We start from the raw sequence: 25,337 nt of genomic DNA, 5'->3' as shown, positions 1-25,337 counted from the left end.
TAAAGCAAGAACGAGCTAATTCCTTGCTGCAAAAAATACTTATAATAATTGTAATACCTACAATACAAGATTGTTTCCAGGAAATTTAACTATCTAACATTCAGAACACACACACAAAATCCATAGAATATCATAGTTAAACATAGTTATGGATTATTTTGGCCGTGAAAACTTTATCCGAAACGTGTAGTTATCTACAACTGTTGCACCTCCAACGCCAAGGATCACACATACACAAGATAAATGATTTCAGTCAGAAATGTATTAAATTAATCACTTTCATTACTAACAAGCACAATTTACAGTCAAAACAGGCTATGGTCCATTAGTGCCTTAGACAAGCAAGTAATTAATACATTAGTCATTTTTAACACAAGGGCAGGATTCTTTAAAAACTGCAGTTAAGTCAGGTCATCTTTAATATCAATAGACACGAGAGATTTAGCTGTACAAGAGACTGTGCAGTATGTCCCTCATAACTTTAGAGAAGCATAAGGAAAAGTCTGGCATTTTATTTATCATTTGCACTGCCTCAGAGGTCTGTGTACAACTAGCATGTCTTTTACTTTATTGATATAGACATGTGAGTCTATACCTGCTGCATTCAGATCATTTGTTTGAGCACGCTTCAGAAAAAGATCCTTTGCTGCTTTTTCAGGTCCTGGGAGAACAAGGACCAATCCCGCGGCAGGGGATACTAAGATCTATGAAGATCTAAAAAAATCAGGACAGTGCTGTTAAATGTCACAGTATTTTTTTAACCTACAAAAGATTTTGTGCATTTTAAACCAGATTAACCTCACTCTATTAGAGATAAGGAGTGCATTTAGGTGTATGCAGCTTCTCTGTATTCAAGCTCTAGCTCAGTGTAGAGAGTATTTCCCACAGCAATTCCTTCAAGCCTTTCGAGTAAAGGGAAACCACTGAGGTCACAAATGGCAATCACAGCACACTTATATCCATGTAGCGTTAAAAAAACACATCAATATCTTAATCAGGAAAAACACTGTTAGATGGGCCAGAGCATAATACCTGGGCAAAACACACTTAAAGACGGAGCTTTAAATATGCCCCCAGTAATATCTGAATCCAATAAATAAAAACGCATTGAGGTGAACTGCAATATAGAAATAGGTTACATCATTGTCATAATTTCATTTAAACTCTGCAAAGTGAGGGGTCTGAAGTACAGAATCCACACAAGGCATCGATTCTTTTAAACACTTCAAAAAATCATCTACAGACAAAATGTATGTGTATTAAACAGATACAGGATTTACACGACTGTCAACAGGTGATCAATATGATTTAAATCAATTGTACATTTTGTAAACTGGATTTTTTATTAGGAATTAAACCGCCCCAAACATGTTGGGGGGTCCCATCTCCATAGAGTCGTCCATTTTGTTGCATAATGTCATTTGAGCTTGGGCTGGAGTTCTTTTAGCTGACAGATTTTTCGGAGTCCATCAGAGGGAGGAGCAAAAGTAAGAAGATTATCTTCCAGATAAAATTTTAGACAATTGAGGTATCGAACACCAATTGTTTCCCATTTCTAGAGGTAAAAAAAAAAAAAATCAAATTCCTGGAAGAAAACGATAGGACACTGCATTTTCCATGGTGGCTGGAATGTTGACCACATTAGCCCCTTGTCCCATATACCACACTGACCCCTCTGCTCACATGGTGAAAGGAGAGGCTAAGGAGGATCTGTGCAATATAATATGGCACAGGGGCAGAATGTAGTTATGCACTGTACTGGACCATGGAGAAATTCTTCATGGCACTGTCCAGTGCCACTCCGGCCTCCTGCATTTCGTACCTGTGGGCAAGACCAAACATCTGGATCAGTTCTCTGTAGAAATATCACATACCTCTGACATTTGTATTAGTGGTGGACCTTCACAGGGTAACTCGCTCCATGCTCACCAGTCAGAGGTGGAGACAGTGTAGTAGATTGGCAGCTGAGGGGAGCTGGAGAGGCAAGTGGACTCCTCCAGGCCGCATGCTCCCATGTTGGAGAAAAGAAGCCAGTCTCCCACACTGAGCTCAGGCAACAGGCAGCGCTCCACCACCTGGTCCAGCTGGTCCAGTGACGGGCCCCACAGGCTGCTGGGATACACCGTCTGCTCAGCGCACAGCACATGCTGGAGAGAGGAATCAAATATGAAACAATGAGAAAAGTAACTGATTGCTCTTCTTGAACTGATCGAGACCTTCTGTCTTAGTTAATGACAGCACTACCCAAAATGTAAAATTATGCCAGACAAAATAGGAGGTGGTGGGGGGGTGGGGGATGGGTCCAAAAGTCTGAGACCACAATGGGAAAGTGGTCTCAGACTTCTGGGCCACACTATATATAATTTCAGTCTGCAACTGCAGAAACGATACGCCATAAAAATACCAATAAAAATATTACATATATGTTACATATAACATTGATGCATCATCATTTGCATGCAAGCAAGTTACTGTGGTAGCTAAAACCCTTTAAATTGATAACATGTCCTCGAACTAAAACTGGAGTCATAATCAGGTAAAAAATATGAGGTTGGAGACTACAACTGTTAACCCATTAGCACCAAAGGTCTGTGGTGTATCATATGAACTACAACCCTGAAACAGAAATTCTACGTCACTGGCCATCTTTGTCTGTTTATTTTCCCCTGACCTTATTTAACTGTTTATGTTGTGTTATCTGTGCTACTTGTAGTTATTTTGTGATTATGAGGTCAACAGCACAGAAGAGGAAATGCATCGTTAACTGTAGTAACCAGCTGTTTTTTTGTTTGCCAACGACCTTTTGAGTAATGTCACATCAGGTCAACAGGGTGTGTTTAAATAACTTTCCTTTGTAGGAAAAAAACCCAGATCCAATGTAGGCTCTTTATATGGGTCAATATATCTGAAGCAATTCAGATCCTGCTTCCTTAAATGCTCACAATGCATGACCCCCTTTTCCCAATAGAACACGAGCTATCAGATGCCTCATTCAGTCCTGAATGGGGTTGACTTTTGGGTGGAGACCTACTAACCTTGTGCACTGATGGGGCAGCGATGGAGTTTCCCAGGAGCTTGCGACTGAATGGGCCATAAACACCCTCATTCATGTAGTACAGGAACTCGGTATCCTCATTATTTTCACCTATGAAAATATAGCGGGTGACCATGTCAGAAATGTAGAATATTATCTACAAACTCAGGTCTCCAGAGTGGGACTTGACCTCTAATAGTTTAGTGGTGATTATGCAACTGTGTGAAAAAAATCTTGAAGCAACAAATATGAAAACACAAATTATTCTGTCCTTTCTAAGACCGCTAATAAATTATCCATGCATATTCACAGTCAGGGTGTAGATAAAGAGATACTTCAAGTAGATCTGAACAGACTACAGAGAAAAACGAGAACCTATGAGAGAATGAAACAACTCACCTTGTGCTAGGCTGTCCCAGTGGCGGGTCAACACCTTTTTGCCGATCACGTTGACTGCCAGGCTGAAAGCTGAGGCCACATAGAAGCTGCCTGGCTGAGCCAACACTTGCACACCAGACAGTGGGGGGAAGTAACCGTCCAGCAGCGGCCTGACTGCAGACTCAACCTGTACACAGTGTTACAGCAAATAAGAGCGAGTGAGTCTAGATAAAACACCTGTGGCGCAAGACCTTTCTTTATAGACATTAAGCACTTTTAAAGTGTTTTCAGTAAGATGCAACAGAAATTATGTTTGAGTTACAAAAAAAATGGCAGCGTATCCAGTGCTGCACTTGCATCTCACATGATTGTGCAAATAGCTGCATAGCTAGATGAATAAAAATGTCCTGAGGGTTCATCAGCGTAAAGCACATTTTGCAATATGAAAAGTAATTTCACACCAACTTACATTTGTAGCGTTTGTTAAGGAAAGCTTTTAAAAAGTGATGTATTTTCACGTGTGTGTTCTTCAGTTAGGTTTTATGCTTTGAACCCAGTGTTTGCAGAACGTGTGCTTTGTTATTTGACATGCTATGTAAAGATTAAAACTGAATTTGATGGAAAGTTCAGGTATGAGTCAACTGGTGACACGTTTAGCTCAAAAGTCTGACTGAAGCATCATAATCATATCGCAGCTGTTTACTACTTACTTGTTTGAGCTGAAACTCTGAGCCAGTAAATCCACCACCAATGTCCAGGATGTTCATGTTGAAGCCCAGATCCACCTGAACAGAAACAGGCACACACTGAGTTATCCTTAATGAAAAGAAATTCCCAGAGATAAAAAGGTGTTGAGGTTCCAGAAAATGAACTGATATATCTACTATGTGGAAAAAATATTTTCCCATACAGTACTCACCCCCATGTCAAACACACAGCGGGCATCTGACAGTGCGTGGGTGTAAGCTTGTTGCAGGTCTTGGCAGGAGCTGGGAATGTGGAAGGTTACCCCCACCACCTGAACTCCTAGCTCCATGGCTGCCTCCAGCAAGTGCCGACAGCTCTTCAGAGAGGAGCCGAAGGCCATGCTGGTCTCAGCCGCGTGGGCCTCAGTGGTCAACTGCAGCAGCAACCTAGAAGAGACAAAAAACCCATCAGCCAGGGATCAAAACATGAATGAAACATCTGTCTAAGCAAGATAAATTTTTTTTTTCATTAGCAAAGGGTTTTCTAATTTTCAGGACAATGGAAAAATCATGTACCTTCCCATCAAAACAGTAATTATGTGGACACAGTCAGTTTTTCAGAAATGCATGAAGATAACTAACACAAAAAAAAAACGTTTGCAGCTTAACTTGATCACTTACTTTGCACTAGGGTGTAGACGGGAAATCTTTGACAACTCTGCCTCATTTTCGCACACAAGATGCTGGATGTTGTTCTTGGCAGCGTACTTGATGTGTGCCAGCTGCTTGCAAACACCTGACAGAATGATGTTTTCTGGTGGCACGCCGTGGTCCAACACCAGGTTCATTTCAGCCTAAGGGAAAGAGGACACACACGTTAGATAAATGAATGAAACAAAGACTAAAAGCCCCATCAAAACAATCAAAAATGGTACCAAGTGTGTTGCGTAAGTTGAAAGGATAGCAGTAATCAGCAGACCAGTAATCAATAGAGTGCTTGTAATGTAATGGCCCCAAAATGTCAAGAGTTATCATAAGAGGATGAAACACTGAGCAGTTTAAAATAAATAAATAAATCAATGAATCAGAGCTGCCTGAATTTGACTCTGTAAGGTCTGGAGTTTACCTTGTTGGTGCAAACGAAACCCAGGCCCAAGGAGGCCAGCACCTGGATGACTGCAGGGCTGCTGTTGCACCTGACTGGGTAGTAGGGCTGCAGCTCTGGCACAATGCTCTGCCAGCAAGCATGCTGTCGCATCAGGGCACCGAGGTCACCCACCACAAACGCGCTCTTCTCCACCTGTAAACACAAGAGTACACAAAGCAACAGATCAAACCACTGAAATCACACTGCACACACACAAAAATCAACCTGCTGAGTATCAGATAACAGTGTCATGTAAGATATCTGAAGAATTCTGTGAATTACTTCTGGAAGCTACTAAAAGGCCTGCGAGCTGGACTGACCAGAGCCTGTTCGTAGATGTGTCCATCAATGACATCTTCTAGGGTCACTCCTCCCTCCAGGAGTTCAATTATGTAGCTGGGTTTGTCAGCGAGTCCTTTCATCTCAACCGTATTCCGCTAATCCGACAATCATAAAGAACAGATAAACAAGTCAAGGGGTCACGACTGAGCCAATGGGGTCCTGCCGGTATGCAACAAACTGGAAAAATAAACAGGGAGAAAAAAAACATAATGATTAGTATTATCACAGTAAATTTCTTTACAGTAATTCAACAAGACAAACAGTAGGCATAGTGCTATTTAATGTCTTCCTAGATGCATTTCCTCTATTTAAAAATCAACAACTACACATAAAAGACTGTAGTTCCTTTGGATACACATACTTTTATCTGTTTTATGAACTCAACACTTAACTTGAAATATTCTTAATTGTCTTCTTTCATTTCATATGATCCAAGTATTTTTCTTAAACAAAAAAACAAGAGAGCTTATATTCTTTCACATATAATTAGTAAATGCTCTTCAGGCTTCAGGTTCTCTTTGAGCTTTTATTTAAATCTACTGACTTCCAAACACTTCAAATCCAATACAAACGTGTTTACTCACACAGTGATTTCTATGCCAAATTCTACCCAGAGCACAATGATCCTGGACTTTGCTACAAGTGTGTGTGTGTGCAAGCAAGCATGTGTGTTTGTGTGTACAGACGGGCGCTGGGTCACTCACATGGACAAGTCAGGAGATGGACCTGTCCCGCTATCAGCTAGGATCCCAAGGTGGCTCAGCGTTGAAGTCAAAGTGCTCCCGGTAAAGAGCTGCCCCTAGGCCCTCCGGGTAGCGCTCATACACCTGTGCAGAGACAGGGGAGCCCTGAGGGGGAAACACACATAATATTAGACGTCAAACATAGGAAAGTCAATGTAAGAGGAAGACATATGCTATGTGTTTATCACAAAGGGGAAAAAAAAAACAAATCACATCTTATAATCACTCTTAAGTCTATCTGTATTACCTATGAATTAGCATTTGTTGTCACTGTGGTTAAAATTTCACTGACATAAACAATGTGTTAAGCAACTTTCGCGCCCGTTTACGCAGCTTGTGTTTTTAAACTCAACACAAACATAGTATTACTAATTCATTATATTACTCCAGCCGCCTGTTTTTAATCACTATTAGTTCACATTATGCGGTAACTGTCTATATACAACCCGCACATGCGCAATGGTGGTGTCACAATACTGTCACAACTTGACAAAAGAGATATTATTATTGCAATGCTTCACCAATACGAAACACAAAACCTTAACTATACCACACAAATGTCTTTACCGGTTACATTTAACAGGTAAAAGTGCCGCTGCTCTGAACATATGAAACGTCATCGCGAGGAAACGCACCGCTAAGAGATTCCTGGCAACGAAAGCGCTGCTAATGTTGAGCTGGCTGACGACAGCACGTCGATACAAGAAGCTTATGTTAGCGCTGTATTCTGTAATAACCCCCAAACAAACCTCAACAGTATACGAATAAAAACTAGACTGCTGTGCTAAGATCACTCAATGTATTTAGAAATATCCTGAAATTCAATATTAGGACTACTCAAAAACACAGCATTCAATGAATCGGTCTGTCATGTGTGGCAAGAAGGCAGAAAGACCAGCCCGCCATGTTACGTCCGCCTGCTGAATCCAAGGAACTCAACCGAAGTATTCTGCTGTACTTACGTGAGATAACGGCCAGAATGTTTTGGAAAATCGTCTTCTCTTTTTCGGCGGAATTTTTAAAGAGTAGTGGGCACAACGATATAAGAAAGAAAGAGGGCTGTTTTTGCCATATGTTTAGATGAGGGACGAGCGTCGGTCGAACTGTGTCTTCTCTAGCTGCTGGTGGGTGGAGAACTACTGGAACCGAGCACGGGAAGTGGAAAAGGTAATCAACGGCCCGGGGGCGGGACCTAAGGTTCAGTTCCACCAATGAGCTGTCTGTATTTTTGAGAACATACCAAATATGTATTTCCGAACATCCATACAGGCCGCAGCAGATCTGTGATGTTTACTCACGTTACATAACCATAAACTTTCCGTAGATGGCCACTCGTTCAAGTCAATCAGTCCTCAAGACCTGTGCTGCTCTTGCTTTCATGGGATAATTCAGATACACTTATTCCACCTGTTATCATTTATGTATAGGAGATAGACCCTACGCAGAAACACTCATTTAACACAGTCCACTTGCAGTTACAAAAGCATAATGCTATTTTAAGCATAATGGTAAACAAAATGTCAAATAATAATTTCTTAAAAACCACAATTGGTGTGATTAAGTTATATATCATATCATGTATCACTCCCTCAGTATATGAAATCAAAAACAAAAATGTTATATAGAGCAGATAGCCTGTTTCACCATAGAGCCAAACAGTAAATGCAGTAAACACAGTCTATGCATTTGCCTGTCTAATAAGATAAACATTTTATTGAATTTCCAAAACTCATCAAACAATAATCTTCTGTAAATATAAATGTATGGCGGAAACTTTGTACCCCTGCCTTGGGATATAACCTTTTGGGCTATTTGTTTAGCTTAGGCAAATTTTAGTTTGAATTAGTTATATTTAAGTGTATGTTAAGTAAATAGCTCAAGAGCTTATTGGGAACAAACAATGCAAGTAAAAACGTTTTAAGCCATATTTTCTGTTTTTCTTTTGAATGTAATATCAACAAACGTGAGTGTGCAGAAATTAAAATTAGTGGCACTGCATGAATTTTACACATGGGTGTGAGAATAATCCTGACTAACTTAAAGTAAATGTGAAGAAAAGATAACATGACTAATCATTGCTGGCTCAACCTTTGAACACTTTTAGGCGTTCACAGATGCCTTGAGGATTTTTGTATTTTTCTTGTTTGATTAAGTCTGTGTGAGAATGCAAAAAGATGACCTTGTTTTAAGTCACATGCTGGCAAAAAACTGTCTCCTCTATGATAATATGGTCCTGCACTCACCACAATTTTAATTTCTTTGAGATAAGCACTCCTTTTCATAAACATGTTTACATTCAGTGAATGTAAGGCCAATATTTTCATCCCTATTTTTTTTTTTTTCCAGAGAGCATTCATGAGCCTTGAAGACATTTAGAGTGCATAAACGCAGGCCTTATGTCTGGGAAAGTTATGAGGTTGAGAAAGTCACTCGGCCCAAAGCCTTCAAACTACAACACTCAGTCAATTACATCTTATTACTGTTTCCACACTTTCTCTGGATTCATATTTTAAAACAACAGTGTGGGAGTGACAAAATTCAGAAAATACAAAACACACAAATAATGTCTCTGTCTGTCTCTGCTTTTGACGTTCTCTGTTTTCCTACTTGTGTCTGATGGAATGTAGGGGATTATTAAGATTCAAGAGCTTATTGAATATTTTGTTGATTAGACCATAAGCCTTTGTCACACTCACTCATAGCCTTATTTCAGCTGTGATAATTTAATGCTTTATGCAATCCAGTTTGATGGGAAGAACTTCATTTTGTAAAAATTCATTTCATTAAGCATGGTAGTCAGGAGTTCGGTATAACGCTGAAAAAACTCAGCCTGCAGCCACCTTAGTCGTATGACTTGTGTTTCTGTGATACTGGTGCAACTCGCTGCATGGCTTCATCTGTGTGTCTGTGGCAGTCCGCCTGTCCTATAGCTCTTATCTTTGTTTTATGACAGACTCTCCATGGGACACTGTGTTCACAAAACAGCATGGCCTAGAAAACACCAGATACCGCACAACAAGGAAAGTCCTGTGGAAGCAATCTGACACTAATATTTTGAAGTGTCTCAGCTGGCTGGCCTCCTTTACTATGGTCAGAGAGCAAGAGACTGGGTTAAATGTATGGATTCACTCTGCATGGTCATGCTAATGGCCCTGAGGCATAAATTACAGAAATATCTTAATCAGATTGGGCTAAGGACTTCTAAATCCTGAGAAATAAGGTGTTTCCAGATACTGGATTTTAAATCTATTTGGGAGAGTTAAGTGGGACAGTCAAATAAAGATTTATTTGTAAATATTGTGCAATATATGATACAAGATAAAGTCCTTAATAAAACCATAAATCATAGACAGATGACAATAAACACAAGGTGTACAAAAAGCAAGCAAGGAAATGAATATTCTATCAGTGAAATGATATTCTAATATCATCATGATATTTTCATGTTTAGAAAATTAATGGTTTTTCAAAGTAATGTTTGCATTCTTTCCAGTTTAGGTTAAAAGATACTTTTTTGTTTATAACTGCACAAAGTCTGTAATTAAGACTGGTGAACATGCAAGTTTTCATTATCATTTTAAATGGGTATAATGCTGTTTTCTTTAATGTCATCCCAATTTCCTATTGACAACAGAACACAGTGTAAAGTATATAGTAAAGTATGTGCTTCAAGGTTCTCATCAGGGTTCATGGCGACAGGAGTAAATTAGATTTTGTGCTTCAGTTCCACTAAGTTTAGGTGAATGCCTTCACTGTCTTCAGGGAGGAAATTCAATTTGCAACCAGAGGTAACAGATATAAACAAACAACAGCATAAATAACCAATTCTCAATACCCACAAATCCAAAATTAAAACATTTTCCAAACAATGACGGTTTCAATAAGACAACTTATCAGAGTCTAAAGGATGCTAGAGTGGCTCGGCAGATTCAGTATCTGTATTTATGGCAGACGATTAAGTAGCAAGAAACATCAGAAATGTCAGTGCAGAAATGTCAAGATATTTTTGAAGGTGACTGATTGTTAATGACTAATATTTTTAATCTGTAAAATGTCTGCTAAATACATCTGTTGTTCACAATAGAGCTTTTTCACAACGGACATTTTGACTTGTCATAGTGGGAAAACCACAGGTGTTACTAATGACTTAACAATAACAATAATAATAATAACAATGGTTCTGTGTTCCTGTAATTGCAATGACAATGACAATGAGGTACAATTAATTTTATTATTTGTACCATAATTTACTGTGACACATCAAAATGTCTTCTGTGAAAAAGGGGAAGGCCTATTTTTTTATGACACAAAAATTAAGGGATCCTTATCCAAAAAGTTTTCTGCAAGTTATGTGTTTGCATATGAAAAATTTATATCAGCCAATATATAATGATCATATTGTTTAACTTTTGAAAATCCGATACCAATGTCAACATGAAGATCCAGCATGAGTCTGGCTCTATAACATTTGTTGGAATAATTCTAACCCTACTTTTATAATAACACTTTTGAACATGTAGCAGCACAGAAGCACAGATGATGTAACCACGTGAAACCATAAACAGCTTATTCTTTAACTCTAGGAAAGCAGACAAGATGGACTATTTCTTTTTTTTCAGATAACCAGAGGCACTTGGTAGAGAGGAACATGTGTGTGCACAATGATGTTTAAACTTACATTTATTATCAGAATAATGATATAATAAGAATTGTTAAAGAATTACAAACAACTGAATACTTTTAAAAGCACTTGTTGACCTACAAACATTTACTGTCACCCAAAGGCACTGACTGTTCAGTAATGCAGTAGTTACATCTCACCAGAGGAGGTCGATATTGAGAGCCACTGACTGAGCTGTCAAAACAAACACATGCTGCCTTTAAGTACTGTCAGAAATTATGAAATTATTGTCAATTACAACTGGGGGGAAAGTCAGTAGTAGTAAAACTTATGAAAACAATATGAGTCAAACAAGTTAGGTCTCATAAAACCTATTTTCTCCTTACCAAAAATAAATAAATAAATAAAATCTAAAAAATAAAATTAAAAGATACATTTTGAACACATGACTTAATTCCTACACTGTGGTATTTCTGCTTTTAGTTAATACTTCTCACCACAACTGCGTACTACCAACCACTTTGAGTGGCTGAGCCTCATTTCAACCATTTATTCATTCAGCTATTTTAGCTTACTCAATTTGGCTTACTCACTTTTAGCTCAATGTATCCATAACATTTAGCTATTTAACCATTGATTTATTTCTTTTAGCTAACTATTTCAACAAATAATCGATTGATGTTACATTTATCTTATTTAATCTATGCAGTACTTTTAGCCATTTTAACTATATACATTACATTTAGCTAAGTATTTCAAAAAAAATCTCTATAGCGTTACTTTTAGCTAATTGAGCTTATCCATGATGTTTAGTTATTCTAACCATTTATCAGTTACCTTTATCTGTTTCTCTGCTTGCATGCTAAATACTTTCAGCAGTCTTTAACCACAGATTATATACAAATATAGTTAAGTACTTAATAGATAAATACTGTATGGTCTATTATTGTTAAGCACGCACATATGTAAGGTTACTTTTAATTAAAGCGCTGGTCAACACAAACACGTGCTCTTTCCAGTACATTCATAGCTCTTTCTGCTCAGACACTGAACCTCACGAGGACAGGCTGATCACGTGAAGGCAGCATAGTGCGCAGCAGACTCAGCGCAGACGCACTACTTCCCCCCCGGTCAGCTGACTGTGAGTGAGATGTTGTGTTGAAGGACCTCTGAGGCGAAAACCTGCTATTATCTGCGCTATGTATGGGAAGCTGCGATTACTTGACTGAATTACAGCGTGTGGACCAAACACTGAAGGCGTTAAACACATCGGTAAGTATGAATATTTTATGTTTATTGATGTCGTGACAGCGTGAGGCTGCACTGCAAACAAGCTCATGTCAGCAGCTAGCTAGCAGTGAATTTAACCATGTATGAACCTGGATTATTTTGTTGTCTGCCACTTTTGATTAGATGCTGATCTACAAATCAAACCCGAAGAGCAGCATTTCTTAATCACGCGATGTTGTTGGTTTTTAATAAAGAGGGAGATCAGTATTTAGCATGTCCTCTACAATATGAAGACTGATCATATGACAGTCAATCAGCAGACATGGAGACATGTCTGTCTCTGCTGTCCTTTCCTGATGCAATCAGTCAGTTCTGTTTGGCTCAGTGACCACACTATAACCATTGGGAAATGTGAGGAAGTCCGTGAATCGGAGGCAAAATAGAACTCAAAAGAGGAAGAAAGGACTTTATAATATGACTCTGATTCATGTACTGATAATTGCACTTTGTGAATTGGTGGAAAAGTACTCAGATCCTTTAAAATCTACTATAACACTCAGTTCCAAGTAAAAGTCATGCATTCAATATTTTAGTTTAGTAAAAGAACAACAATATTATCTGTATTAGTCAGTGTCCAAGTTAAAAGTGATCCTGTAATTATGTAGAATGATCTCTGTCAGAGCTTTATACTATCATATATTTATATCTATCATATATATTATGTTCTTGGTTTATTGATGCGTTTACATGTAAGCAGCATTTTATATTTTAGCTGGTTGAGATGGGGCCGATTTCTGCTACTTAATCTGTTGGTTAATCATACGTTTGCTTAGAAACTCTTAATCCAAAGCGTCACCAGTAACTTAAATTGTGAGATAAGTGTTGTGGGGCAAAAGGTAGAATATTCCCCTTTGAAGCGTTAAATGGATATATTCAAGTAAAGAACAAACGTTGCAAAATTGAACTTAAGCACAGCACTTGGGTAAACCTAGGCCTGCATATAACTACTTTTATAATGAAAGACTCAGAGTGCAAAGTTGGACCTTGTTAAAATTGTCTACCCTCCAAACACACAATACCATTTCCCCACCACTTTGAGTTGTTTAGGTAATAATTAGAATAACATGTAGGAGTGGGCTGAATGAATAAAATCCTTTATCACTCCATCCATTCCTTTTCCATTTATCACTGTTTTGTGCTAATCCAGCAAGTAAAAGGGCTGACAAATAGTGTGAAAGCCATATAAAAATCCAAAATTACAATAAAGCACTCCTGCTCACTGATTTCAGACATTGCCCGCAATGATGAAACAACAATATGTCTGACAGCAGATTTTTACTTTTTACTTGCCCTCCTTCTTCGTACGATCGGAGTAAGGAACAGAACAGCAGTCCCGGACAAAGTCTCAATAAGAGATTCATTACTCTTACCTCTCTCGACAGTGACTTCCTTACACTCGAGGCCCGGTGGACAAACTTTCCTGCCAGCAGCCATGACAGAATTCTGGTTAATCTCCGCTCCGGGGGAGAAGACGTGCCAGCAGACCTGGGACAAGATGATGGTCGCCACCTCACGCACCAACAACCTCTCTACCAACAACAAGTTCAACATCCCTGACCTCAAGGTTAGACACAGCAGTCATCTGTAGCTACAGCCACTGTAGGGGAAAGCATGGGTGGACAGCAAAATGGCTGTGATGGAGCATTTTGTTATAATTTTGTGCTCTGTCTCCATCAGGTCGGAACACTAGACGTCTTAGTGGGTCTGTCGGATGAGCTGGCTAAACTGGACACTTTTGTGGAGAGGTAAACTTTACATTTACCAAGATCAACTTGTACATGTTATTTCTCAGTTGAAATGGTTTGTAAACTGTAAAATGCCTTCGGTATCTGTTAGGCAGAGGGAGACTCATGCTAAGCTAAAGCCAAGTTTTGTGATGAACAAGTGTCTTATTATAGTACAATCCTGACTGTTTTCTTTCTGATCCCTGCGTTGTGCTTCAGTGTGGTGAAGAAGGTCGCTCAGTACATGGCTGATGTTCTGGAGGACAGCCGAGACAAAGTCCAGGAGAATCTACTGGCTAATGGAGGTAATCTCCGTTACCATCCTCACAGTGATGCACAGACGTTGTTGGTGTTGTTGATAAGACTTCAAAGCGTGAAGTGATTGTGGTTAGCACTTACTATGTCTGCAGCTGTATAATCATGATAGCATACAAAACCAATTTAAGTAGATGTGATGAATGCTGATGGCTTTATCTGTTTCTTTCTAACTCTCCGCAGTTGACCTGGTCACTTATATCACCAGATTTCAGTGGGACATGGCAAAGTACCCAATCAAACAGTCTCTGAAAAACATCTCTGAGATCATCTCCAAGGTATGTTAGAAAATCACCTGTACACATAATGTTAATCTTATATACACAACGGGCGCTTTAGTAGGAATGTTACTGTGACCTTTCTGTCAGCTCCCGCCAGTCTGATCATTCTCCTCTGACCTCCCTCATCAACAAGGCACCCGCCATCCACAAGCCTTCTGCTCACTGGATATATTTTGTTTTTGGCACCATCCTGGCGCTGCTGTGTGTGAAAATCCGTGTAGAACAGCAGTTTCAGAAATACTCAAACCAGCCCGTCTGGCATCAACAATCACGCCACGGTCACATATCACATACAGACATTTTGATTTAGCAGAAAATGTCCGGTACTGAACTAACTTCTAACAGTCACCTTCTCGTGCTTGGTTTCTAGCAAGCGACTCAGATAGACAACGACCTGAAGGCCAGAGCTTCGGCCTACAACAATCTGAAGGGAAATTTGCAAAATCTGGAGAGGAAGAATGCGTGAGTAACAGCGGAAAACATCTGTCCCTCTTTTCGTCGGTTTGTTTTTAAAGAAGACTAAATCTCCATGCATGTGGCCCTGAATCTGATTACAGAAGTCTTGACTGTATCCCCTTTTATTCCAATAACGAATGATGAGCTTGTATTTTTCTGTAAATTTGAAATCTGAATAATGTACGATAAGGTGCCATCAACCTTAACACCTCAAACATGAGCATTACAATCAAAATGATCTTTGTGTAAAAGTCATCCATAACCTACACACAGCAGTTACATACAACATCCATCAGAAAGCATTGGGTAGAGAGCTCTTTCTCTTTCTTGTTTTTCCTGTGCTAGCAAGAGAAAAACTCCATTTACATTGTTGCCTTAATAATAAACAGTACTTTAGACATCACACTCTGTGAGCCAGCCCTGATTTCATGCTGTAGCATCAAGAATTTGCTAGGCACTACTTCTTCTTACCAAAATGTAAGTTTTTTGCAGCCTCCTTTGGATGATGTCTTTGTATCACTACAGAAGATGAGATTGAAGTAGTTATTATAGTTTGGTTAAATCAGTACCTCAGCACTTTGCATTGTGTATTTGGGGGACCTACAGCAAAATGAGACTTTTCTTACTCTTCTCAAGTTGCCTGTGTGTTGTCATATGTCGTCCTTTAGGGGGAGCTTGTTGACCAGGAGTCTGGCTGACATCGTGAAGAAGGAGGACTTTGTACTGGACTCAGAGTACCTGATTACCATGCTGGTAGTCGTCCCAAAGTAAGTACAGCTTCGCCAATGTCTCTATATCCAGTATGGAGACTGATTTTTATTTTGTAAAAAGAAAAAAAGTTTATTTCCTTCATTCATTTTGTTTTAATAATTTATTTTTTTAGGTATAATATGCTTTATATAGGGCAAACAGAATAGATTTTAGGCCTGGGAATGGTAATATTCTACACATGCATACATTTTTCTTTAACAGAAAACAGTGTCTGCTTTTTTGTTCAAGAACTTCAGTATTAGTGTCAACCTTAAAATTTCATGTTCAAATGTAAAAACACACTGCTGTTATCTTTCCCTTTCTACTGTCACCAGGACGGGCTACACTGACTGGCAGAAGACGTATGAAACGCTGGCAGAAATGGTTGTACCACGCTCCACTAAGTAAGAATTACTAGATGATTCCGCTCAGTTTTATTTCAAATTTATATTTAAAAAATAAAACTAAGACTAAACAGAAAAAAACATAGACTCATAGATTGTGTCCCTTTTTTAATTCACAATTTAAAATTTTTTTTTTTTTCGAACTTCCTTAGACCAAAGACGTCTCCCTTTCTCACCCCTCTTCAGTTGGTTTAGCCTTGTGCTTGACTCTGATTAAAATTGGAAATATTTCATGGTTGACCTGCAAAAAGCAATTGACTCCCATTAGAATAGAAAACATTACGTGGTTGACCTGTAGAAAGGAACTGACCTTTTGCCAACATGGCCAGATGATTTGAGACGGGCACAGCTCAGTGTGATGTGGTAACCTAGCAACCTGCATTTCCAGAACAGATATGGAGCTCTATCTGCCGATATGATCTGGGAACACGAAACTTCCTTTGATCCACAAGAGAAATTAGGAGCAGTGAGGAGAGGAGGACTTTTCTGTTTTCCTGTGATTCTTTTTTTTTTTTTTAATTCCAAACTTTACTTTGATAATATCTTGCTGACAACTGTTCATAAATCCCTGGGCAAGTTGAAGAGTTTGATGATGTGCATTTGGCTCTTAGTTGTAGATACTTTCTATCTAGTATCTAGAAATTGTTTTCCAGCGTACATAACTGGTTTGGGTTCATTGCAACAAGCAATGTGTTTATTTGGGAGAATTTAGTTGTTGTTGCATTAGCTACACAAATGGTGACTAATGTGTATGTTTGATATGAAAATCTGTGCCCGTGATCAATTGCTAGTTTCTTGGCAGTACTGACCTGTACGGGCGTGGGAGAGAATCGGAGAGTCAAAAATGGAGTAAGGTATCATATTAGGTGTGTCATACTATCCAGTTATCTATGAGCCTTTCATAGCACCTTGTTTTTTTTCTATGCTGTTATTGGATGGTTGAGTGCGTGGTCCATAGGACTGGTTGTTACAGTTAGGGGAGGATGTGACACTTGGTGCCTTATGTGCAATACTTGACAAAGGTGGCTGGACCAACGTGTAGCTCTTCAGTACATTTACAATGTGCTGGAGCGGTGTTACTTTTAGTCATCTTTTAATCTCATAATATATAAACTGTATAAACTGTAGCACAAACTGGTCCACAAAAGAGGTGTGTCATGGCTTGTTGTCAGTTGTGAGACGGGAGCGGATGGTACAAATAGACTGACTCGACACAAGAGGAAATGTTGACTCTTAACCCGCGCAGCAACATAATCATTTAAATGATCTTTTACATGAACAGATGGAACCTGTGTGTTTTGGTTTATGAAGTATAAGATTGACCAGAGAGCCTGTGTTGTGCGTGTCTTCTACGACAAATACTGCAGATGTGCGAGTCTGTAGCAAACACACTGTGCGCTCCGGCTCTCATGTCGATCTGTCGTCCTGTGTCCTCTCCTCCAGGCTGCTGTTTGAAGACAACGACAGCGGTCTGTTCAGTGTCACTCTCTTCAGGAAGGCTGTGGATGACTTCAAGCACAAGGCCAGGGAAAACAAGTAAAGGACTCAGTTTCACTTGTATCATTGGAATGTGAGCTGCTCAAAGGGTTTATGTGTAAATTTAATCACAGCAAGGTTTGTTAAAAATGTTTTTCTTTGGACTTATGTTTGGCTTTTAGCCATTTGACAGATGTTTGTTTTTAAATTACAGATTATTTTTATTATTGGTGGTTTTCCAGGAATGATGTTTATTTATCCTGCGGGAAATCAACCACACACTAACAGTGATAATGATGAAGTAGGCTATCTGTTTGTTAACACAGGAACTGCCTTGTTATGCTCTAAAAAAAGACACGATAAACACAATTTTGCCAGCACTCGACAGTCTCTCCAATTAGCACAACAGAGGAATCTCATTGTGTGTGCTTACGTATCTACGTGTTTGTATGTAGCCTATTTTCAGAAGTGCACTTGAGTGTGGGTGTATGTGTGTGTGTGTGTGCTCATGCACGTCTGTGTGTTTGCTGACAGCTGATTGCACGCTCTCTGCTGTGTGTCCTGACCCAGGTTTACAGTGCGTGATTTCCAGTACAATGAGGAGGAGATGAAGGCAGACAAAGAAGAGATGACACGTTTGTCCACTGACAAGAAGAAACAGTTTGTACGGCTGCTGTTTTCTTCACAAAGCGTACTGATGGCCATCTAGGGAAGGAGGAAGTTACTGGAGCTCACTATTCACAGAGAGGGTTTTGACTTGGTTTTGATGCTGAGAACCTTTGGCTCCGTAAATATCTAAGCATCTAAAACAGTGATTATTTCACCAGTGATTTCAACTAAATTATTACTGAGCTCAACAATAAATTAAGTTAGGGTAAATAATGACAAAACAGTGCATCAGCTTTAGACCTCATCTGTGGGATGAGTATTTATTTTTGGTCAGTTCCAGGAAATTGAGAGGCATGTGAAAATGATTAAAATGATGTTGCTGTGCTTACAGGGGCCTTTGGTACGATGGCTGAAAGTGAATTTCAGTGAAGCCTTCATCGCGTGGATTCACATAAAAGCCCTGCGTGTGTTTGTGGAATCAGTACTGAGGTGAGAGAGTTAAGACTTAGCAGTTTCCACGAGGTTTAGCTGCGCCGTGCTTTTCTTTCCCATTCTCTGCTAACAGCAAGTTTAGGACTCCATCCATCCATCCATCTACCCTGTTAGCGTAAGATTAGTGCCATGTCCTGTTTGTGAAACGTTAAAGTCTCTTGTGTTTCATAGATATGGGCTACCAGTCAACTTCCAGGCCATGCTGCTTCAGCCCAACAAGAAGAACATGAAGAAGCTGAGGGAGGTGCTGTATGACCTGTACAAACATCTGGACAGCAGTGCTGCCATCATTGATGTGAGTCTCATTCACACACTCTTTGGAAAATATAATTATTTTAATATAATTATTTTAATAAGCAGCGTTTAGGAAGACTGAAGTCCTGATCATCCCACGATCTGGGAGTTTGGAGTTACTGGCGTCTGGTCATTTCTTCAGGATGAGGGGACTAAAAAGATAAAATTATTCCATGTGTTAGTTGCTATGGATATTTTAAACTCCCACCATACATCCATCTTAACTGGACTTGATGATGATTTACATATGTATATGATATTTGTCTTCCTGTCCCTCCTCTGTGCCTGCAGGCCTCCATGGACATCCCAGGTCTGAATTTGAGCCAGCAGGAATATTACCCCTATGTTTACTACAAGATCGACTGCAACCTGCTGGACTTCAAAGTCTAGATACATTGCCATCATCATCATCATCATCATGTGCAGTAGTGTTCTGGTGTGACTCCGTCACATCACCAAGCTTTAATTTATTTCCACACCCACTCTGTTTTCCTGATTTTCTCACTGTCTGCGTCCCCCCCCCCCGCTTATGTTCCTGGCACATCTGGCACATTCCTGGGTCTAACCAGAATAAGTTGTTAGGAATCAGAACTGATTGGTGACAGTAAGTAAGGTCAGATAGATTACAGAGGTAAACTGTCTCCAGTCATAACTTCTGTTCTAATACACTTGAATATGGGAACGCTCCTCTGTTGTCACTTCCTCTTTGTATTACGCTGTAAAAGTGAACAGCTTCACAGTGTACTCCCACCAAAATGGTTGACATTCCCTTGTGGCATCAAAGGACTTATACTGCATTTTCATTGTCACCCCCCCCTCATTCTACTTTATTTAAAGTAACATGAATGGTACATATGTGGGGGAAGTGGGGGGTGGGGTGGGGTGGGGGGGAGATAAATGTATGTTAAATATTGTATTTATTTAAAGACTCTAAAATCAGTGAATGTGTTTTTGTTTGTTCAGTTTTTGAAGGTGATGTGTTTTTAGCTCCATGTAAGGAATGTCTGTTTACAAGTAGATGTTGACCACGGTTTCCCCCTCTCCAGCTATTATCCTGTGAAATACTGAAACTGCTCATTTTACAGTATAAAGAAGCAATATGTTTGCTGCTCGTATGCTCCTTTTGATTTCTGTATATTAGCAATTTTAAGAATAACTATGATAGGTCTATGTGCAAATACTGTATTGTCAGTATAACTGAAAATTGAACCACATATATTTAAAGTAAATGTGAAAATAAATACTCTATGTGAAAGATACTTGACTTCACTTCACTTTATATTCCTGCAGAATACAAATATAATACAAGAAGTACAGCCTAAAAAATCTTTCTCCAGACTTAATATGTTTTCATCTCTTTATTCTATCACAGAATACCAAAACCACTCCTGAACAACTTAATAATATTTACAACTGCAAATAAGATGGACTATTGCAAAACCCAAAACTTGCAAAATCAGTCTCTTTCAAGTTGCTTCTGAAAACCCACTTTCATCCAAAGGCTTTTAACAATTTAACTCCAGGTTAACGTGTGTCTATGTGCATATGCACGTAGGCCTACATTCAATAATTTCACATTGCTCACTTGATTTTTCGTCTTGTTTTAAACATAAAAATGATTGTTATTATGTGTTAAGGTTCTGGCAGTAGACAAACAAAATGTGACAGTCCGTGCAGAAATACATACAGAGGCACATTTTTCATCCTAAATTATTTTTGCCAATCAATATTTCTAACTGTAACTTCTGACCCTTTACCAGCATTTATAACTGCATTATTGTCAAGATGGATAAACATCTTTTCACAACATGCCAACCTAAACTTTTCTTGATAAAGTCTTTTATTAACAATTAATCACTCCATTTTTGAAAGAGTGTGTAATCAGAGTGGTACTGATTTTTTTTTGTGTGTGTGTTGTCTTTTATGTCCTTGTGATTATTTTTTAATTTTAAGAAATCAGCAAAGCTCTTATAAAGACAAATGTATACAATATAAAAAGACATTCAGAAAATATGAATAATAGTTACTGGTTTAGTACATATTTGCATGGTGATGATGATGATGATGGTGGTGATAGTGATGATGCTGACAGAGGCTGGACTTGATTTCCCTCACAGCCTATCAGCAGATGCACTTTCACCCCTCCAACTCCAACTCCACCTCCCCCACCCCTCTCCATTCTCTCTCTCTCTCTCTCTCTCTCTCTTCTCTTACTCTCTCTCTCTCTCTCTCTCTCTCTCTCTCTCTCGCAGATGACGCAGATAGCTCCGGTGTATGTGTTCATACTGCTCAGCTGCTGTCTGTGGAGAGCAGCATCAACGACCACCAGCTCCACCAACACCAACAGCAGCAGCAGCAGCAGCAGCAGCAGCTCCGACTGAAGATGGAGACGGAAACATGGATAGAGCTGCAGTAGGGATCCGGGGAGGATGCTGCAGCTGTTGTGAGACAGGCCGAGCCGTGTTCAGCTGCAGCTACACCTGCCGTGGATGATTTTCCCGATGGGTTGTGGAGGGAGTCGGGCGGACGCGATCATCGAGCCGAGGTATCATGAAAGCTGGACCAGGGAGACGGAATCGACGTGGCTTACCAATACGGACGTAGAGACCCCCCTCTCAGTAGCAAACAGTAAGAGCCTCCGTCGTCCTTCATTGCACGTACCACAGGCCACATAACACTCAATCTCTGTTGGTCTCAAATATGATCAAACATTGCAGAGAGGCTGCACTGCAAAGCTAAATGAACCATTCAAAACACAGCCAGCTGTCAACTCCCTGACATGGCAGTTTTGTTTCACCTCTATTGTTTTCTTATTGCTGAATGAAGCCAGGACAAGAATGTGCTTGTGTTTCAAGTGATAACCTACTGGAAGTCCTTAACTGTTGTCCAAAGGTAAAGCCCTGGAGGCCAGTCTGCGAGAGAAGAGGATGGTGAACACAGGCACCCAGTGTGGGAAGCAGGCCCTCACCACCACCACCTCCATCTCCACCTCCACCACCTCCACCACCACCACCACCACCACCACTACCACCACCACCGGCTCAAACCATCAGAGGAGACCCAGACGCTCCTTAAGTGATGTAGGTAGCACTGGCAGTAGGTGCTGGCATGTCTGGCTGCTTAAAAAAAACGAACAGCAGCACCCTCTGCCCGAGCAGCATGACATAATGTAGCCGTGATGCCAGGTTGCTCTGCAGAATCAGAATCAACTTTAATCTGACTCCAGCTGTCAGAAGCTTTCAATATATTTACTCAGAATGTACTCAAGGCATGAAGAAGTTTCCCTATCTGGAATAGATTTGTAGAGATGTGATGGAAGTTTGCCCCTTTTTTTTGTTTTTTAAATTACAGGCCAAATTTACAAGACGACACAAATATAGACATACACAAAGAAAGAAAAGCAAACATATTATATACAGACTGGAGCTGGACATCAACCCTGCAGTATCTATAGATAATCACTGCATACTGCAGTAAATGTGGGGTTAGGGTAGAAGTAGTGCAGGAGTGCACAGTAGTGCAAAGATCGCTGGAATAACTGCTGTGTGGAAGGATAATAAGTAATTCATTATACAGAGGTGTAAACCTGAAATGATTGTTTGATGAATTGATTAGTTGATTAACAGAAAATTCACTTTTTGATACTTCTTTCACAAAAAAATCATCTGATTTCAACAGTTATATAGTTAACTATATCTTTGAGCCTTGGACTAAAACAAGGAATTTTAAGAGGTGCTACCTGAATTATAATTATTGTTTTCCACTTCTGTCTGACGCTATAGACAAAGTGATTTATAGTGAAATTAAGCACAATCAGTGAAAATAATCATTAGCCTACAAAGGTGGTTTACACTATCCATATACTATCTATCAATACTACTATCAACTACTAAAAATATTCTTGATTCTTAGGAGCATGTCCTATCATAACATTTGCTTCCAACCATCTGTTTCTCTAATCTTTTATCTTTAGAGCTAATTGCACTAAAGAAACTGAGTGTTATCTCCTCCCAGAACGCAAACTTATGGGTTCTAAAACTTATGTAGAGGTGTTAGAAAGACTAAGACATATAACGCTGTTTAGGCATGTCTTAGATTCAGTTTGGGGGTCTGTTATTGAGGACTGAGTTATGAATGTTTCTCGTCCTTTACAAAACTCATTTAACAATTCAAAACGATCTGAAAAATTGATTCCTCTGACCCAACAAATTACGTTTTCAGCATCTCAGAAACAAAGACTGTTGTGCTTTATTTATTTAACCTTCCACTTAAGGGCAGTGCTCCAGCAACTCAGTTCTCAGTTGGTCGTCTTCGCCCACTCGCTCTCTGTCCAATGTGGTGACATTTAAATGACGTGACCTTCAAATTCTTACATCTTTCCACAGCAAACCACCCGTGACTCCAAAAGGAGGGCATCAAAGGAGGCCAACGCTTTGTCTAAGGATGGGCAGTCTGTCAATATCAATGGTAGTGGAGACGCTGAACCTGGAAATGTGTGTGATGAAAGATGAAGACAGGCTGAGACTCTGTGAAGAGGAAGATGGCCGGAGCTCTGAGCAGTTCATCAGAGGATGGGATGGTGATTTGCAGAAGTGTGCGGATGATGTTTGCCAGTGACTTTGCAAGATTTACAACATAAGCTCCTGCATTTGTCTCCACCCAAAGATCTCGGGATGCTGCATCTTTGTTGTTGCCATTGCAAATGCATGTGTGAAGCAGAGAGTGGGTCACAAACAGTGTTCACACCCTCCACCATGCTTTTCTCCCATGCTTATGGCGCCGGTCAGGGAATGTGCCACTGTGTTAAAGCCAGTTTTAAGAAACAGAGTCCCATATGCACATGATAATCACAATCTGCACATCAAATGTTTTGCGTGTGGGGCCTTCCTAAAGAATTAGCTTCAGTTCTTTGTGCAAGTGTATTCCTTTTGTTGTGAATGACAGACAATAGTGTGGGAACCAATGATGATGCTGTTTAACCTCAGTCAGTGTTGTAAATGATTTTCATTTAGAAGAACCTGAAGTGCTGTTTAGAAGCTGTGATTTGGAGGTTTGAAGCTTGAAGGCTGCAGACTTATCTTTTCCAGCGTTCAAAAGATAAAGAAACAAACACACCCGCATGTGCCTACAACTTATTTAGATTTGAACTGCTCCTGTGTTTATTTATTTATTTTTTTTAACTTTGTTCAGTATTGTCTTTTCCAGTTCTCTTGCATCTTCCTTTATGTTGTATGATTTTACAATTTATTATTTACCACAGCATATTGTGAAAATGTGTCATTTGTTTGGCTGACGCTGATCTGCATGTATAAATCAATCACGAATTGATTCAGCATTGGTGACAAGTCTCTGCCCAAACATAGTCAAAAATCGAGCTGATTGAAATTCAACATTTTGCCCATCCAATACACATGGAAATGGATCATAAGGATAATGAGATTTACAGCCAGCAGATGGTGCTGATGATCAGCTGGGGTTTAACTAATTGAAAACCCCTGGTGAATTGCTATTGACAATAACAACCCCTTTTAAGAAAGCTATTGATTTAATAGAGGATGTTGAGTTCAGCTCTGCTGGAGAGTAATTGAAAGTCAACCATGTTGGTCATGTCTTGTCAGTAAATTGAGAGTCTGGTTTAATATTTGATGCTTATGATAACACCGAGATGATAATGATACTGTGTGTTCATGCAGGCCAACTTTGCTTTGTGATGGAAAAGAAAATTTAAAGTCTTACACACAGGATCTGCCACATTTTTTCTTTGTATTAAAATTGTTGTCAGCTTCTTTAGTTGTGAAACCCACAAAAAGTGATATGTGCAATCATTTCTCATTAGCTATGGGCAAAGGCCACAGCAGAGTTAAATAGGCTAAATCAATAGACCAATATCTTGCATTTCTATATATCTTAAGACCTAATACATTTAGATATACAGTTATCTGATTTTCCCTTACCAAGCCCACAATCACATGAGTTAATTGCAGTCATTTTATTTGTTTGCTTATAATCATCATCTTTCAGCAAGAAAAGCAAAAACCAGTGAAGTTTGTATCTATTTATTTATTTATTTATGTAATGTAGGCTAGTAGATCAACAAGAAATGGCAAAAAAATAGACCTTATTTTTTCCCATGAAATAAAATACATCAGCTAACATGACCTTTGTGAATTTTAGTCCTTACCTTATAATTTGATTACAGGTGTAACCAGGGAAATATTAGTAATTTGAGATTCAAATTATGCCGTTCCGTCTTTATACCGCAGCCATTAGTCTGTAAGTTAAATAATCAATGACA

The 25,337-nt window shown here is 39.4% G+C and overlaps 3 protein-coding genes across 3 annotated transcripts; 2 read left to right on the top strand and 1 right to left on the bottom strand.

Moving 5' to 3' along the window:
• Nucleotides 1-240: 240 nt before the first annotated feature.
• LOC111223204 (antizyme inhibitor 1-like) lies at nt 241-7,465 on the bottom strand. Its single transcript, XM_022747264.1, has 11 exons — nt 7,293-7,465; nt 6,292-6,435; nt 5,566-5,764; nt 5,225-5,398; nt 4,780-4,952; nt 4,332-4,545; nt 4,123-4,197; nt 3,434-3,599; nt 3,036-3,145; nt 1,930-2,147; nt 241-1,822 (listed from the first exon to the last, which is right to left on the bottom strand). The coding sequence occupies exons 3-11, from the start codon at nt 5,665-5,667 to the stop codon at nt 1,747-1,749; spliced, it is 1,308 nt and encodes a 435-aa protein (XP_022602985.1). The 5' UTR covers nt 5,668-5,764; nt 6,292-6,435; nt 7,293-7,465; the 3' UTR covers nt 241-1,746.
• Nucleotides 7,466-12,063: 4,598 nt separating this feature from the next.
• LOC111223533 (V-type proton ATPase subunit C 1-A-like) lies at nt 12,064-20,292 on the top strand. Its single transcript, XM_022747722.1, has 13 exons — nt 12,064-12,223; nt 13,624-13,805; nt 13,919-13,986; nt 14,185-14,270; nt 14,464-14,558; nt 14,932-15,023; nt 15,686-15,784; nt 16,103-16,171; nt 17,615-17,707; nt 18,218-18,311; nt 18,648-18,745; nt 18,920-19,043; nt 19,334-20,292. The coding sequence occupies exons 2-13, from the start codon at nt 13,674-13,676 to the stop codon at nt 19,430-19,432; spliced, it is 1,149 nt and encodes a 382-aa protein (XP_022603443.1). The 5' UTR covers nt 12,064-12,223; nt 13,624-13,673; the 3' UTR covers nt 19,433-20,292.
• A 1,012-nt stretch (nt 20,293-21,304) lies between these two features.
• Nucleotides 21,305-24,906, top strand: LOC111223385 (brain and acute leukemia cytoplasmic protein-like). Its single transcript, XM_022747498.1, has 3 exons — nt 21,305-21,670; nt 21,935-22,122; nt 23,428-24,906. Exons 1-3 carry the CDS (start codon nt 21,532-21,534, stop codon nt 23,551-23,553), a joined length of 453 nt encoding a protein of 150 aa, XP_022603219.1. The 5' UTR covers nt 21,305-21,531; the 3' UTR covers nt 23,554-24,906.
• Nucleotides 24,907-25,337: the final 431 nt, after the last annotated feature.

The sequence above is a fragment of the Seriola dumerili genome, unplaced genomic scaffold (genome assembly GCF_002260705.1).
Source record: "Seriola dumerili isolate Sdu_G_001 unplaced genomic scaffold, Sdu_1.0 BDQW01000110.1, whole genome shotgun sequence".
NCBI classification, from domain to species: Eukaryota; Metazoa; Chordata; class Actinopteri; order Carangiformes; family Carangidae; genus Seriola; species Seriola dumerili.
Note: the sequence above shows the minus strand (reverse complement) of the source record. Positions and strands in the feature narration are given on the sequence as shown.

What these genes read in the sequence shown, in the direction of transcription:
- LOC111223204 (XM_022747264.1), bottom strand. Translation starts at nt 5,667, where the DNA reads ATGAAAGGACTCGCTGACAAACCCAGCTACATAATTGAACTCCTGGAG. An exon ending in ACATCTACGAACAGGCTCTG is followed by an intron (nt 5,399 to 5,565) that starts GTCAGTCCAGCT and finishes TTGTGTTTACAG; the next exon opens with GTGGAGAAGAGCGCGTTTGT. An exon ending in CTGGGACAGCCTAGCACAAG is followed by an intron (nt 3,146 to 3,433) that starts GTGAGTTGTTTC and finishes ATATTTTCATAG; the next exon opens with GTGAAAATAATGAGGATACC.
- LOC111223533 (XM_022747722.1), top strand. Translation starts at nt 13,674, where the DNA reads ATGACAGAATTCTGGTTAATCTCCGCTCCGGGGGAGAAGACGTGCCAG. An exon ending in CACAAGGCCAGGGAAAACAA is followed by an intron (nt 17,708 to 18,217) that starts GTAAAGGACTCA and finishes GTCCTGACCCAG; the next exon opens with GTTTACAGTGCGTGATTTCC. An exon ending in GCAGTGCTGCCATCATTGAT is followed by an intron (nt 19,044 to 19,333) that starts GTGAGTCTCATT and finishes CTGTGCCTGCAG; the next exon opens with GCCTCCATGGACATCCCAGG.
- LOC111223385 (XM_022747498.1), top strand. Translation starts at nt 21,532, where the DNA reads ATGATTTTCCCGATGGGTTGTGGAGGGAGTCGGGCGGACGCGATCATC. An exon ending in CCCCCTCTCAGTAGCAAACA is followed by an intron (nt 21,671 to 21,934) that starts GTAAGAGCCTCC and finishes TGTTGTCCAAAG; the next exon opens with GTAAAGCCCTGGAGGCCAGT. An exon ending in CCAGACGCTCCTTAAGTGAT is followed by an intron (nt 22,123 to 23,427) that starts GTAGGTAGCACT and finishes ATCTTTCCACAG; the next exon opens with CAAACCACCCGTGACTCCAA.